This window comes from Epinephelus fuscoguttatus, linkage group LG5 (genome assembly GCF_011397635.1).
Source record: "Epinephelus fuscoguttatus linkage group LG5, E.fuscoguttatus.final_Chr_v1".
Lineage (NCBI taxonomy): Eukaryota > Metazoa > Chordata > Actinopteri > Perciformes > Serranidae > Epinephelus > Epinephelus fuscoguttatus.
In genome coordinates this window covers 29,794,804-29,812,477 of record NC_064756.1, presented here as the reverse complement: position 1 = coordinate 29,812,477, position 17,674 = coordinate 29,794,804, and the positions used below count along the sequence as shown (strand labels likewise).

The window sequence follows — 17,674 nt, the reverse complement described above, 5'->3', positions numbered from 1 at the left end:
CAGTCTTGATTAGCTTTCTACACGCTATCATTACACATTCACTCCCTTCACTCATCATCGACAGACTTTCTTGGTGTTAAAAAAAAAAACACAGACCAGACTTCATCTGGATTATTCTGAGTGCTATGCTTTGCCTCTTAATAAGCAACACACTTTCACCGCAGGACACTCAGACTGTCCCTCTTGCTAATCATCAGAGCACCTTTAAAACAGGAAAGAAAAAAAAAATTCACTGGAAGGAGATGAAACAAAAGGAGCAATTTTATAGTCTATGCCCTCTTTTTACGAGGCCCTTAATTTGACATGAAGCCCACCGCAGGATTTTTCTTTTTAAATTAAAGTTATTGTAAACTAATGCAACATGAAAACTTGTTCTTGAACATTCACTTAACGGTGTAATTTCTAAAAGAAAGTCAAGACAAGATGAGCATGTGATAATAACAAATGCCTGAATCTTTATTTTTGAGAAATCAGCATTGGAGAGATTAATTCGGTGTCGTGATATGCAAGCTGTACGGACAATAATCTCCATGTCACAGTTGATAGACGTGCTTCTGGAAGTAGCAAAAAAACCAACAAACAAAACAACCAACTCAGTGGGAATGAATGCTATATCTTGCAAACCTAACCTGAAATAAATCCTAAATTACAGGTTATAGCTACAGCCCTGAATGGGGGGAAAAAATCCATCCAAGGCTCCATTTTTTGTGAGCATAATGACACAAAGTCATCGATAGAAACACTGCTTCAACGTTTAAGAGGCTATATAAATTCAAAAGTGAATTACAGAGCAGATCTACAGTAAACCTTTGTGGAAATATTTGTTTTGTAGATAAAACGTAAAAACGTGATTTCATTCATACTATTCAAACAGTACCCCTCAGTTTGCTTGACACGGTTGCAGTCGGAGTAAGTTATATTTGGGAGCCATAAATTTCCACTTTGTACGTAGTCTCGGATGTGTATGGAGTAAAGCTTATAAAAGTGGTCCACTGGCTGGTATTTTGAGTCTTTGGCATGAATGTGAGCGGTAAGCCACAGCAATGCTATCTTGGTTTGTGAGGAATATAGCCAAAGGAGGCTCAGGCTCCCCGTGCTCCATTACGTCCCCTGTAATTTTAGTGATTACACACACACACACACACACACACACACACACACACACACACACACACACACACACACAGTTTCTCTCTCCAAATGTGTATCTCTTCCCATGTGTGTAAGAGTCAGGCATTTTGTTTGAATGGCTGCTGAGCCCTAAATGTATGTTGCATTGTGTTGTGAAGTTTCATGTTGTGCTATAACACTTGGGCTTTCCTGTTTGTTTTTTTTCCTCTGCTGACCCACATTTCCAAAATATTTTCCATGTGTTTCTTGCCTTACTGTGTACACCAGTGGTTCTCAACTAGGGGTCCGGGGACCCCCAGGGTTCCTTAAGGGAGTTCCAGGGGGTCCCCAGAAAAATGAGGAATAGTTTATGTTTATTATTTAATGCACTGTAGAAGTGAGGCCAACGTGAGTAAGAGTCATACGAGTGACTAATCTGATTATAGGTTTCACCTCCTCTACAGTTATCTTCTCAACTGTAGTTGACAGCTATAGAATTCCGTGCTTAATCATATCTAACAACAAAAATCTTTTCAGATGGAGCTCCCTGAAGCAAAATCTGATCACATGGGGGTCCATGACCCAATCAATGTAGGGCTCCCAGTGTAGCATAGCTCTGCACCATATTTAGGCTCTTATTAAACTAATGTATTTCACTGAGCCTGCCTTATTTGTCATTCACTTGAAAAGACACTTGGGAAAGTCACTTTGGACTATTATTCCATTTCTCCACTATAATTTTGGCATCCATTTACATCTTTTTCCCACCCTTGCATCATGACCTGGTCTAAAAAAAGCCCACATTGCCATAATGTGCTTTGCAGTGCATGTGCTACCCTGTGTTTGCATTGCGTCTGCCGGAGTCCTCTGGGTGCACTGGTGTGAGGGAGAATCAGGGTCAGAGCCATGTGGGTTTTACATTCTGCACTCCATGGTCATCTGAGCTGACACAACAGCTGTTTGTTGTCACCTTACAAGTGCAACTCTTTTTTTTTGCTTGGAAAAATATAATAAAATTATACTGCCATGATAAAAGTGTGACTGTGAGATTAACATTTGCAAAGAGATATCGATAACTGTTTTAAGAATACACAAGTCATGCTGATAACCCCCACCCCTGGAGTGGTAAACTAACATGCTTGGCATGCGTGACATTGCATTGATGCATGCAGACACGTGTCTCAGTCCAGCCTTCTCCCTAACATGCTCTACATACTGCAGCTACCTGACACGACACCCCAACTGCTACCGTTCGTAGTTTCTCGATCTCTGAGAGTCAGCTTTCAGGCCTGTCAAAGCATACAAAGAAACTAGACTCCATCCATGCTATGTTCTGTTTGTTTTACAGTAAGCATTTGGGAGTAAGTAGGAAAGGAGGGAGAGAAAGGGGGGAAGTGCTTAAAGAGGACTCCACCCTCACCATTATGGGAGGAGAGACAGATGGCCTCTGCATGGGATACCTACAGCCAGGAGGAGAGTGGGGAAACTTGGCACTGCTAGCTGAGACCATGAAGAACACAGCCAGAGCTCACAAACTAGAGCTCCGTGAAATATTATCTAAAATACTGCAGGCAAATGAAATGTAAGCAGTGCGTTAAACAAAGCTGTCATGCTGTTTCATCAAGGAAATAGGTGTACTGCTACAAAGCAGAGGCACAGCACAGGAGTGTCACTAGTTTCATTACAGGTTATCCATCTTATCCAGTAAACAGATACGGTTCAGAACTTTAATAGGATAAACATGAAAACCTATATTTCCGTGACCATCTTTATGCCGTGTCACTGTTTGGATACATTGCAACCCATTTAGTCATCTCAAAATGTGACACCCTGCTGAGAACAGGAAGAACCCAGGCCTGCAAAACCTAATTTGACCGTAGAGAAATAGGCTGCACTTTTGCCCCCTTTTTCCCTGAGAAACCCAAGGAAAGAATGAACTCATGGGAAGGATATGCTTGCCCTTTGAAGAAATGCTTCATATTTGTTTCTTTCCCTCCTGACATCACTAATTGCGACAAGCTGCTCGCAAGACGCAATGGTAAATCAAAACCTTCCTCTTTGCCTGGCAACCGGCTCAAACATTCCACGTCGGCCACTTGATGCGCCAAGATCTCCACCTACCCAGACCTGACCTAGCTTCGGCCCTGACCTCCCCAAAGGAGGAAGCTGTCTCCTGGCTAAAGATCCTCGCAATGAGGCCTGCAGTGCATGTCAGACCTGTGTGAGACGGGACGGGTCCAAGGGCAGAAACATTCACACGCAGCAACAAAATAGACAATATGTCATGTTCATGTAGACAAAACTGTGTGCATAGATTATCATGTCAAACAGCACTCATGAGGGACTGATCTGAAGACCTCACAGGAGAAGAATGCAGACATGAGATCTGTGCAGTAGGGAGTGTGGTTTAGGACTAAAGCTAGAGGAAACTCTGACTGCTCAGCATTCAGACATGAATACAGTGAGGGGAGGATGAATAAGGACACAAAGCAAGAAATAGGGCAGTTATTGTGAGGGAGTACAGAAGTGAGATGGACAGAAGAAAAGACGTTAACAACAGAGAGAACTATGTAAGGACATAACAAGGCTGGATCAATCATTTTTACAAGCTGATGGTAATAAATGACAGTTTGACAGAGTGATCCAGACCACCGAGTCAGAAGTACTGAAACACATGTATACTATGCACTGTGAAGACAGGACGGCAGAAATGTGCGGACTTTATAGAGTCTGCATTTATAATTGTGGGATCCCTGCTATCTGACTTCAGCAGTATTCAGGTCATGGGTTTTTGATGACAGAGTAACATCCACTTAAAAAGTAATTCAAGTTTCTTTCAGAGACTTTTCTTTTTTCCATCTTCAGCCATCATATCCATTGTTTAAATCATATATGTTCTCATAGTGAAATGCTGCAGCATTGGCTGATATTGGCCTTGTTGACTGCCATTGGCCTATCGGCAAATAAGATGACATTCACTGATGACAATGGCCGATGTTTTATTTGTTGTGTCACATCAGTTTTGAGCAGGCTAAAAAGCAGGGCTCAAGACTAATGGTGTCCCGTCCTCCAGGGGATAATAGAAAACATGTTTGGGATGAACAGGGGTTATCCATGGGACGCCTTCAGTAGGAAAGGATGCAGTAAACTCACGATCAGCGCTTAAAGAGATGCACCCTATTTTTTCCATGATGATACTACATTCATTCATTCATTTTCTGTAACCTCTTATCATGTTAGGGGTCGCAGGGGGCTGGAGCCTATCCCAGCTGACAGTAGGGAATAGGCGGTGTACACCCTGGACAGATCGCTGACTACTGAGACCTAACACATAAGCCCCTTTTATACTGCCAGATTTTCCGCGAATGTTGGGCTGTTTTGCCGGCACGCTGCGAGCGTTTAGACACACAGAGCCAGATTGGCGAGTTGATCCGAGTTGCCCAATTTTCCACCTCGTAGGGTAGTCATATTGGCGGAACCCACACAGAATGAGGCGGCCTTCCGCAACGGGGGGGACTGTTGAAGACTTGTGGGAGGAGCTGTTGATGACGCCGCACATATGACCCACTGGCGGTGGATAAACAGGAAACAGCTGATAGCAAGAATTAGCGAGCAGCTAGTACTAGTAGCAAGAGGGAATCGCAAACCTGACAGACACTACAGTAAAGAAGAGCAACTGAGGGGACAAGGAATTGCGTGCCCTCACAAACAAAGAGGCCATTAACCGTCAGATGACGGGACAGTGAAGAACTGGCCGATTTACGAGAGAATCGCTGAAGGACTGACTAGCCGTAGCTTCCCTCCCCCGTCACTATTTACGTCACATGCTGAGCTACACGTTTTGTTACTTGCTCACGCCCCCCATTGCTCCGAAAAAGGTGCATTCTGTATAAACAAAAGTAGGCAGGCAGCATTTTGCCGCACTCCCCGATTTTGCTTTTATACTGCCAATGCTGAAAAAAGACTGATTGGTCTTTCCTGCAAATTTGCACAATTCCTATCTAAAATGGGCTATAGAGAGGAGGAGAGCTAGTGAGCGTTAGCTGTTTGCAGTCAGTAGCTGGGACTTAAAGTTTATCGAGGCTGCATGGAGATACATTATGATGCATTTAAGCTCTATCCAGGCAAGAAACTTGAGTAAATACAGTCGTTTGAAGGAGAATTTGTCTATGATTCACAGTGATAGATAATAGGGAGGGAAATATTATATATTATATGAAGCAAAAAGGCTTTATGGACGTTTTTAAAAAAGATGTTTTTCCATGAAAGAAGGTTATATTAAGGTTGTTTCATTAACTTGTATGACTGAATTTGTGCTCATTCAAAGGTGATGTAATGATGGGCTGTATGACTTTTAAACAGTTGTATATCTTTTGTAATAAAGATCTCTTTGCCTTCCTGGCACAAAAGAGGGAGTAACAAGCAACAAAAACAGAATAAACAACAACAAAAACACACACACACACACACACACACACACACACACACACACACAAAAACCCACTGGTATTACCTATCAGCCAAATTGTTATTTTCAACATTGATATCGGTGCATCACTAGCAAAAATCTGAGAAAATAAGTCAAAGTAGTACCACAATTAAAAGAGTAATTATATACAAAGACATTTCTGTTCATTTTAAGATGTGTTACAACCTGTGGAAGGTTAGCCTGGGTCAGCTACCTCTATCATTCTCTGTTAGCAAGCAACCTGGGGTACGCCAAACCTAACCTAGTCCTGCCTCTCTTTCCTGCTTCAGTCATTTTCAAGTGTGTGTAGGAGGTGAATGCAGGCTGAAGGGCAGTGTTTCATTACTGTTTAATGAGTGCAGTAATTCATACTCATTCAAGGCACTAAAGTCCCTTAGTCTAGTTTAGGCCAATGGAAACATTAGCTGACTATTAAACTTCAATCTGATTCTCAAGGTCGGATTTAAAAATGTTCATTAATCTGCATTTGAAAACGACAGTGCCAAACTCTGCCAACCTCAGACAAAACAATTTTAGAATATGGATTAATATATAACTATTAGATGAATTGGTAAAACAATTACTCACTTATGTCTCAGTGGGTTTATGACCACAACAGCAACGGTTCCTGACCTGATCCAAGCCATCAAAGTGGACATTTGTGGAAATGAACAAAAGTTGTAACAGTTAGGAGTTTGCATTAGCATTGGTGATTTTAGCAATAAATCTTGCACTGTGGCCTGCATTTCCTGAGAGCCGTCTGCGCCTTTAAATACTGGAAACTCAAAGAAGTCAGTAGGCGAAGTGGAGCCATTTGTTTGGTATTGTTGCTCTCTATAGACGCGACCAGGAAAAAAAAAAAACAAACAGACAATGCCTATATACCTAACACAGGCCCCCAGACCTTTGCTTTACTTTGTGAGGCATATAACTCAGTCTCAATCAGAGACAGGATAGGCCAAGTGGTGTATTGCCTGTTTTATAGCATGTCTTTATCGTAAGAAATATTTGTGCAGTGTGAAGAAAACATTAGTCCCAACACCAGCTCTAATCTACCCCCTTCCTTCCTAGCATTGTATCCTGTGAGGGTGTGAGGCTTTTTCAGTGGGCTAATTCATGGCGGAGACAAACACAGGCTGACAGGCCTTTAAAAAGAGGGTGGGCGCCGGGCCTCTTTCACATGTCACTGTCCTCTTCAAAACCCCTTTCTCATTGCCCCCCCCAGCAATGTGGACTTCTGTGTCCTTCTCATCCAGGTCACATTTGATTAAAGATCCATGCTTAAAAGAAAAAGATCAATAGTGTTGACATACAGAGTGTCAGGATAGGTTACAACCTCTCATCAGAGTCGACTACAGCTATGCTGTAGAACTCATGAAGGACAATGTCTGCCACTGTGTATCACGGCAACACAAACACTCCTACAGCATCCTGCCTTATTGTGTGGGATTTGTTATTGTTTGTTGTGGGGGTTTGAGGCATTTCAGTATGTGAACACAGAGCTATGGACCCAGAGATGGGCAGCAGTGTTACTTCTTTCCATGCAAGTAGAAAATGCACGACAAAATGTGACTTTTTGTAACAGCTAAGACAATTGGAAAAAGTCACAGATGGTCACACAAAGCAAGGCAAGACATTCTTCAAGCTGCTGTGTGACAAAGTAACTTAATTTCAGAGGCTGTCTTTTTAGGGAGAGAAGCTACAATGGAAGTCTTTCTCAGTGAGAGCAAAAGTGTATGACATCCCTGACACATTAATGCTAATAGAGACTGCACTACACTCGCCATCACACCACAGCAGTGCTGAAAATTGCACTGGGGTAGAAATGTTGTTTGTGTCAGGGTCTGCTTGCTCATCAAGTACATCCTTACTGCTCCTGTCCTCTTTTAGATAGCTGAGTGTTCTCAACAAAACCTTTATCTTGTCTCAGAAACTGACAGCCATGAATGGATGCTTGACATTTACTACATAAAACAATTAGCCAGGCATAGACAACTGAAGAACAAGTGGCGTTTTATGGATGACCTGGTATCTGTTTAACTGATTTTAGTAAATTATTCACAGCATCCACTAAAATCTACCACTGAACCAAACAAAGACAGCATAGACAGGCAACCAAGGATAATTTGAGGTCCAACCCTCCATATTAGTCTTTGTCATAATAAAGATAAATTGTATGTTGGCCTTATGTAGGCCTATTGCCAAAAACAATAATGACATTATAACGGCAAAACTGGCATTTGACTCACTGCAGTTACATCTGTGGGCTCCCATCCCCACTGCAAAGACGCAAACTACATGTACCACACAACTATGCTAAAATGAAATATCCTTTAACCCATAGCAGTCTTCTTTATAATGCTTATATGTGAACTCAGCAATGAATCATGGAGACATACAAATGGACCGAAGGGCCTATTATGCAAGAATCATGCATTGTTTTTAGACACGTGCTGTTTTTACCGCAGCTACATGTCACTCTCCTTTAAAAAAATATTACAAAATCAAGCTCAATTTTCATTCATTAGGAGAGAAATAGATCAGGCACTTGTTGTTAGTGGTGGTGGTGGGTGGGGATTTGCAGAGAAGAGAGAATGGGTTCTGTACTAATGACAGACTCCACTGCCCTTCACTGGGTCTAAATGGGCTACTGTACTTTCATTAGGCCAATCTAACATAATGGAAACATAGTTTCCCACATGCCACAGAGACCCAGAGGGAATTAGACTTGTTTCTTTAAAATGATTCCCATCATTGACCAATTTTAGATTTCTTGTATGATGCCTGCTTCTGCCAACAACTTTTTTTCCAAGGGATCTAGGGACTGTCACATGGAGGCTGCACACACTGGACTGGTATTATGTAAGGAATGTGCAGAGATTTGTTATACTGTATAAACTGGTGTAACAGAGATGGAGCTAGAATATTGGTAGACAGTGAGCAATACAACAGTATCCAGTAGGATGCAGGACAGACAAAAAGCAAACAACCTTTAGTAATGGGGTCTGTAGATTATAAAGCATTATTTGCTATGTTTAACACATAACTGTATCTGCCCATTCATTGCATAGCAACAGAGTAAAAAGAAGCACAGGAAGTCATTATTTGTTCGTATTTGTTATTTAAAGGTCCAGTATGTAGGATTTAAGGGGATTTAGTGGTATCTAGAGGTGAGGACTGCAGACTGCAACCAGCTCAAACTTCTCCTGGTTAGAATTTCTTCAGTGTTCATTGTTCAGGAGGTTTTAACCGGGAGCTGAATAATCCACAGAGTTCTCTTCCTCCCCAAAACAAACGGACCAGGTGATTAAAACCGGTAAAAACACTGGATAGAGCAGTTTCATGTTACAATTCAGTGTTTGTCCAACGCTGTTTGGAGATGGGCTGCTAGTCTAGCACCTCCTAATGTGTGCTCACCTTTTCGATAATTTAGGATATAGACGTTCAGAGGGTTTTTAACGTGAGCCAAATTGTCTGTGGAGGTTTCTTCCTCTCAAAAACAAACTGACCCAATTATTTAAACTGAATAAAACACTGAATAAAGCAGTTTAACATAAAAAAAAAAAATCAGTGTTATTCAGACAGTCTTGTTGTGGATGCGCTGCTAATTACTGTGGCCACTGCAAAAACGCAAATTAACCTCTGTAGAGTCAGTGTTTGGATTGTCTATTCTAGGCTACTGTATAACATAGCAGTGCAACATGGCAGACTCCTTGAGTGAGGACCCGCTCCCTGTGTAGATATGAATGATCATTTTAAGGTAACTAAAACACAATGATTCTTATTTTCAGTTAATTTCACTAAAGAAAACATACTTATTATACTATATGCCATTTCTGACAATATATCCCTCTAAATTCTAAACACTGGACCTTAAAACTATAATTTAAATAGCTCAGTTAATATGTTGCTCACATATTTTGCACCTAAAAACACTAGCAGCACTAGAGACATTTAGTAGAGAGACTTTTTGTATACAACAAAGGTTTTTTTTTCCTTAACTAGCCTATGTTTACTAAGCTGTTTTACTTACACGTTTTTTTATGAATTAAGTAATTAATTTAACTTTAGTTGTAATCCATCGATATAGTCTCTAGAAATATCAAATGTACAGTTTAGAAAAACACTGATAGAGGAAGCTGCTTTGGACTTTGTGTAGCAATCAGCGCCATTGCATGTCAGCAATCACCGCATCACAACAAGGAAGGAAGTACAGCAGTCCAACAAAAATTTGCCTCTGTACTGTGTGTACCCGGTGGTCAATAAAAACAGTAAGTAGTCTGGTCAATGTGGCATTTCAGCAGCATTATCCTGGTCGGAGGGAGTTGATTTTCCCGGCACACCCACTCTTCCCGGCACATACTCTCACCCTGTTTCTGCAACAGATTAAAACGCTACTCTTGATTTACTCTTACCACCCACTTTGAAGATTGAGAACAAGGAGATTTAGGTGCCTAGGTCACTTGGGATTAAAGAAAAATCACAGCTGATGACAGTGCATCTATAGTGACCTCACAGAAAAACACAGCTACATGTACTTGACAACATTACCATGTAAAGCATTGAGCCAACCACAGGCTACATGCTGTACAACTTGGTCTAGACTTCAATCGAAGGGGAATATTGTCAACACCCCTCTTAGCAATGTACTACACCCCTCCCTCCCACACTGTGAAGTCCATAGAGATTCCAAAAAACTCAGTAAGACAACATCCCAGTGTATTTCTTCTGCGACTCACGTTACATGTCTGGTTTGAAATAGTGTTTCCATAATATGGAGCTCACTTGGATGTAAAAGACAAATATTATGAGTACATAAAGGCTGTAATATCCCACTTATTGTTAGTCTAACAGCTCAGTAGAGTGAGTATTAACTGTGATGCACTCCCCTTGAAAATGTAATTCAATCCATGCAATATCTGATATTCCAACATTGTTTATAAGCTCCAAATAGAACTGGCCACTTGTTTTGTTATGATCCTTTTCGCAATCCAAGTAGAGGCAAAAGATGGCAACCACACTGAACTATAATGTCAGCACTGAGCAGTTATCTATGACTCTTCCCTTGTGTGACAGAGTAGCTTAGCCGTTGAAAAAGACATGTTTTCTACCTTTCATTATCAATACTAAACAGAAACCAAACATGCAGTCTATTTGCTACAGCTTTAATTAAACAAGGGGGATGTATTCAGCCATATAGTCTACTGCAAATTAGGAGAGCATCAGCGACTAAAGCAGAAGAATTTGAAGTATAGGGGGTAACGTGGACACAGGGAGGTGGGGCAGGGATGGCAGGGGAATACAGAATAATTTGGCTGAATACCAGCAGGAATACAGTTGTGCAAAATCCTGTTGAAGCCATTACTGCAATATATCTGCATCAAGGACTAGGGCTGCTCAGCGAGCCAAATCAGGGAACTCTAAGTCAGGGGACATGCCTTTCTTTCCCTCGGTTTCGGTGTCTGATGTTATCTTACACACAATGAAGGCAGAGGATGGGTGCTGCTGAAACCTAGAAAACTGGGACTGCAGTTCTTATGAAAAAGTAAGAACGCTAACAGTGTCACATCTGATTTATTTTGTCTCCTTCAAATGATGTAAGTATTCCCGACTGAACCGAAGGAATATTAACACTGTACCCTCATAACTACAGGAAACAGTTTTGGAAGGTCACTCATCGGAAAGTCCATTATTGTAAATAATGCATGCAGTAAACATTTCCTGCTCACTTGTGGTTTTGAACCTGTGATTCAGGGATAGTAAGTCCAACACTTTCTGTGTTTCCACTGCTACATTCAGGTGTGTGTCATGGATTATAAATGTTTATTGGTAAGAAATAAGACACAGATGGAGAAGAGTAGATTAACTTTGTAGGGGGATGCAGGTGAGTGAGGGATCCACGCTGCATATGTGCCAAAAATGTCAGTGGAAAAAGAGGAGATTCCTTCCATTAACTACAGTATAATGTATATCACCATTCCTTGTGTACAAGCAAATAAGACCACACTACTGATAGCTTACTTGCTAGAGTCAGCACCCACCAGTATTTGACTGGTGGGTGTTAATAATCTCCCACTTGGGTGGTAGGGGGTGTGTCAGTGTATACAACTGACTGTGTGCTCATCCCAAACATCATAACCACCTGACAGCTGAATGAGTGAAACAAATAAGAGTGAGCGGTGAAAAGCAGCCAGCCACACCTGTTTCCCATAACCCCGGCGCTCCCCTCCTGGGGGATTCAACTGCTGACTGTGCACATCCTGCATGTATACCTCTTTAACATGGACTGTGAAGCCACAGTGTATCTGAGTGACCCTAACCTCACGGAAAAACCCTGACTCCTGAAAACAGCAGGCAAAAAGCGGTTTTAAAAAGGTTTCCCTGTGTTCATTCACAGTAGGTAATTAACCATGGAAATATCTGGAAGCCATTTTTACAGCGCAGTTTCCTTTGAGTCAGTGATTAAAACAGTCAATTCCTGTCTATACAAGATTTATTCAGTAGACAAGACATAGTAGCTAACACACAGTGGAAATAGCATCCCTAATAATAGCATTTTCTGTGTATTTTTTGCATGTTATCCCTTTTCCTCCCAATTTTGAATGGCTAATTACCCCTGCACTGTGTTCCTCATGACTGGCAACTCTCAATGTTGGCCTAAAGAGCGAGTACATACAAAACAATGAATGCCACCCTAAATACTGTGACTGGCTCAGGAAACCAGACGGCTGGGTTAAAGGTTGAGGCTGGCGTGATTCTATATTTGTGTCATTATCACTGAATCTCACGGAAAGACCCGATTCAACAAAGTCTGTCTCTCAATGCTTTCCAACTTCAGCCCCAAGCCCCTTCATTCCTACAGAAGATGCAAATCTTTAAAAGCTTGGTCACAAATATCACGTTTCATTGAAGCTACGACATTCCCTAAAACAGTTCGGCACTGTATTTTTATCAAATGTTACTCAGACAGGACTAAATGTTCAGTACAATTGTTGGTTACTTAACCTCACATTTGTTTAGCTGGCTAGTATTTGTGCAGCACTGTGTACGTGGGATTGACTCAAAATAACCTACAGAGGCCATGTTCATGGTAATTTAGGCACTTGTGACCCTGTGCAGTGGTGTGGCTCACTGATGTTCATTCATTCACTCATTTTCTGTAACCGCTTATCCTGTTGTTGGGGGTCGCGAGGGGGCTGGGGCCTATCCCAGCTAACACTGGGCGAGAGGCAGGGTACACCCTGGACAGGTCACCAGACTATCACAGGGCTGACACATTGAGACAGACAACCATTCACGCTCACATTCACACCTACAGCCAATTTAGAGTCACCAATTAACCTCACCAGAATGTCTTTGGATTGTTGGAGGAAGCCGGAGTACCCAGAGAAAACCCACGCTGACACTGGGTGAACATGCAAACTCTGCACAGAGGGGCTCCCCTACCCTGGGTTCAAACCAGGAACCCTCTTGCTGTGAGACGACAATGCTAACCACTGCACCACTGTGCCGCCTACCATGGGAGGAAAAGGGGACCCATGGGATTGTTGACAATTAGAAAAATGTATAACATCACCAACCATATCCCTCTTAGCATAATATTTAAAATGCCTGCGTACTATAAGGGCCTTGACACACCAAGCCTACGGGGGCCGTCAGTAAATGTTTGCCGTGTTAGTTTTTGTGGTGTGTCCCGCATCGTTGGCACTAGTCGGCCCTTGTCAGCCCTTGTCACCTATTTTTTAGCCAGTTCACTGTGTCGAAACAGTGTTGCAGTAAGTGAAATCACTCTGATTTGGCAGTTCAGCCCAATGCACAAGAAAAAAACGGAAGTGAGGAAAGAAAACAAACAAAATGGTGTAAGATCTAATCAAACTGTTTGTTATTGTTCGCTAGCACATGGAAAATATCATCTAGTCTTTCAGTATCAGGTTGCGCTGTTAATGTGCTAACTGGCTAACAAGCAGCTTGAATCCGTCCTGTCCATCTTTCTGTTTCCTTTTTAAACCAAGAATACAGACTACCAACACCTGCTGGTATGGAGAGTTATTTCCTCTCATGCAGGCGCAGAGTGTAACTGCTAGTTGGCCATTGGCTGCAGTCTTTGCAGTTTGTTCAAGTGCAACTTTTTGGCCAGGGAACAGGAGAAGTGAAGTGACACAACAGTTGGCCTTTATTGCCGCCAGTTCTTTGACGTAGGCTTGGTGTGTCTGGGGCTTGAAGTCCTTAGCCAGCGATGTCTGTTAGACCGTTGACACCTCAAACTGCAAAGAGGTCAACTATGACTCTTTGTATTGAGAATTTTTAAACCGTGAAGGCCTAATATATGTAAAACCTTTATGTTCAGAAGCAAGCAACAAAGAGGTAAGGTTTTTTTTTTTGTTTTTTTTTTACGTGTTGCGTGAGAACTTTCAATGGAAGGGTATAGTATAGTATAGTATAGTATAGTATAGTATAATAAACAGTATCTTCAATTAGAGGAATCCGTGCAGGCAGTCCTACGTGGACTTGTGAAAGCAGTAGATCGAAGTACTCATCAACTGACTGTAGTGTCACATTGGTCTCTTTTTAATTTATCCTGGGTACAGACAAGTCTCGGGATAATCTAAAACTGGGTGTTACAGCGCTGAATTAAGTGATGGACCACCAGGGAGGAGCCTGCCATACAAAGCCTCTGACAGTCAGTCACATCTGTCGAGGAAGAGGAAGCAACGGGTGGAGTCTACAGAAGCGGGTGACCACAGCCTGCTCCCTGATCCCCACACACACTGCCTCCATGTCCCACAATAAAGCAGCACACTCATCTGCTGATGGCCTTCCTTCAAAAAGAAAACACTGCATGCATTTAATGTGATTAGGAGTTTTCAGTCTGCTGCTTCACAGCTGAGATTTAAGATCAAATGAGAGGATCAGATGAATGCCACAGCTGCGACCCACAAATGTGAATCCAAACGCTAAAACTTACTTTAAGGCCCTTTCTTGCATATAATTCCAAGAGCAAATAACCAGTGTGGATAATTAACACCAGGCATCAGTGAAACGTTGGCATCTGCGGGCATATTTAGTCAGTGGACCACAAGTTGGTTGACTTTACCTAAACTTAACCAATCAAAACACTGACTGGGATAAGAGTAAAAGTATCAAGTGAATCAAGTTAAATTCACTTTTAAAGAAGGTTGCTGAGTGTGCGAAAACTTTGTACTTGTAATATGATTTCCCAGAGGAGCCAGGAAGGTTGGCACGTATCTGCATCTCAAATGTAATGCTCAGACGGACAATGACACTAAGTTATCCAACCACTTACCCAAACAAAAGCTCCAAAAAATGTTTTGACCTGATATGGCCTATGTGCTGACAAAGCTGGAGTGTTGTGAATTAGCTATATTTTTAATGACAAAACTTCTTTCTTGGCCACATCTTGCTGTCAATTAATAACCAGAGAAGCACTATGAGGTACAAATCTGCTCAGTCAGTGCAGTACTTTTTCAAATCTATTTCTGTTTTGAGTCTGTAATTTCGGTGGCTCCATTACAACATTATTTATTTAGATTATGAATCATGCGGCCCCAAGAGAAGAAACCACAAAACTACGGTCTTCAATTACAGACCTCACAGCCTGTAGCCACGCCTTGAATGAATCCCCTCCTCACAACCTCGTCTACACTAAAGGGACTCTGAATATGACACAGTCAAGGAAGGTTTCTGACACAAAGTCCCCCCGCACACTTGTGCTCTGCTATACACATAACAGCAGGCCTGGGCCACATGGGCTCCAACCATATGTTTTAGAGAGTCGAAAACCCTCACACGTTTCTCTTCCAAACACGACACCAAAACTAACCTTCGCTGGCTGGTGTGTCCTCTGTTAATAATAAGCCAGTCTGACTGATGAGGTGACTGGTCGGACTGAAGAGCTGCACACACATGGCACCTGCAGCACATGTCTGCAGGCTAATCAGCTTAGTCTGCAACAGTGCATTGTTTATGAGTTCCCTGTGTTGATTTATGAACCAGTATTTTGTGGGAAAAGATGGAGAAAGTATGGTATGAAGAGGAGGACTCTGTAAAAGTATGTGTTGCAAGTGTGTGCGTGTGTACGCATGACAGAGATGACAATGGTGGCAGTCATAGAGACACACAAACTGGAGCTTGACCGATGAATCTGCTGGGCCAATATATAAGCCTCAATTATCTTATCGGACATATATCGGTTTCTGCTGATACACAACAAGAAACTGCAGAACAGAAATGCCAAAGATATGTCTAAGGTGATTTAGAAACAGTGTCTCTTTGTCCATAAATGAGTGCTGGTAAATTATTTAAATGTACGGCTCAGTACATGCATTAGTCACAAATCATTTAAAAACTAATTTTAGTGATGCTTAGCAAAAATGTTTGTTGTATGTTTTGTCATTATGAAATACCTTGTCAAATATTGATATCTATATCAGCCTAAAAAAATCCAGTACTGGTCTGGACATGTCAGAATTGCAGATTAGTTCTCAATCCAATACGTCACTAATCATAAAAATATCTGGCAACAATTAAGCAATCAAATAATTGTTTTGAATAGTTTTTAAAGGGAAAAATGGCAAATAATTCTCTGGTTCCAGCTATACAAATGTGGATATCTGTTGTTTTCCTTAATCTTTAACAATAGTAACCCATTTTTTTAGCTGATGACAGCTTTAAAATGATTTTGTCATACTTAGGACTGTGTCACTTATTACTGTTAAAAATGCATGTAAGGTTTCATGGTCTTTATTTTTAGGACTTGCTACCATGGCATACCTGTGATGCTTTTATTGCCCTTGCATTCAGGAGGAAAAAACGAATGGTGCATTCCTGGACACTATTTACCTTAGTATCCATCAATGTGTGTGCTTTCTTTTGTCTTAGCAGCCCTGTCATGTATTGTAATCCCAGCTCAGGTCTGGGATACAGCAAAGCTCTCCAGCTGCACTACCCGGGACAGTTTAAAGGCTGGAAGGTGCTGTGGCTGGCATGCAGCCCAACTGCAGGTCAATACTTCCAGAGACTCTGCGACTGCAGTGCCTCCCTTGAAATATGTCTTCATTTCCCCTGCTACCCCTCACACCCAAAGCAGAGCAGTCAGCCTCTCCTCTCCTGTATCACATAACGTTTATCCCCCCATCTGTGTCCAACGACAACCACTTGGCAAACTTTTCACAAAGGAGCTCCTCTTTGCTCACCATGTGTGACACCCACAATGCTCCCATTTCGTGTCTATTTTGGTGCCCCACGAATCGATGCTGTTCCTCAGTGAGTTTCTATGTGAGTGGAAGAGAAACCAGCCGGTATTTCCCTCTCACAGTCCCTGAGTGATGCAAGCTAAGTCATGATGATGTGACATACTGGAAGTAACGTTAGCTAGAAAACGCGTGTATAACATTAATTCCCAGAAAATCCGTGCTGCGCAAAGTTATCTCCTGTCCCGACTGGAGTGATGTGGTATGGAAATCTAATTGAGATAGCTTGTGTATGATAAGCAGTGCCTCTATATTGTAACTTATAAGTTGACTAACGTTAATAAGAACCGAAGTTGTATTAAAATGTGAAAGACAAGCGAGGTTTAGCTAACTGAACTAACGCCAGCAGCTAACTTACTTTCCCACCGACGTAATGCTGGATAACTGTCCCCACACAAGAACCGTTAGCTTAAATGAAGCTAGCAGGCTTTGAACGCAACACAGCCCATTCCAACACAATGAGGACTGGCCGGTTTTGGCGTTTTGAATCGGCGACTGACGCCACAGACTCCGAGCTGCTCCACCGCAACTTCTATCAGTGGCCTCAAAAGTAGCCCGGGCAAAATGACAAAGAAACTGTTAACTCACACGTAAGTCCGTAAAAGACGAGAAGTGCTGTTAAAAGTCGCAGTCCATTATGTGGCAAAATCCTCCTGAGCGCTGATCTTTTCTCCATGATTCCCGTCTGTGTGTGCGCTCTGGCACTCTGTGATCCGTCCTCCTCGCTCCTCGCTCGTCCCTGCTCTCTGTGGCTGACTGGCTGGCTCGAGCTCCTGGGGAGCTTCTCTCCATAGCGACCGATCCGCGTGGGCTGTACCACTTCTGC

At 42.1% G+C, this 17,674-nt stretch overlaps 1 protein-coding gene across 2 annotated transcripts in view; it reads right to left on the bottom strand.

Annotated features, from left to right (window-relative positions):
* Positions 1-17,674, bottom strand: part of nectin3a (nectin cell adhesion molecule 3a) — a 35,338-nt gene extending 17,664 nt beyond the window's left edge. For both annotated transcript variants that reach the window (XM_049575706.1, XM_049575707.1), the window contains exon 1: positions 17,437-17,674. In XM_049575706.1, coding sequence (XP_049431663.1) covers positions 17,437-17,524 — 88 coding nt within the window. In that variant the 5' untranslated portion in view covers positions 17,525-17,674. The remainder of the gene's footprint in view (positions 1-17,436) is intronic.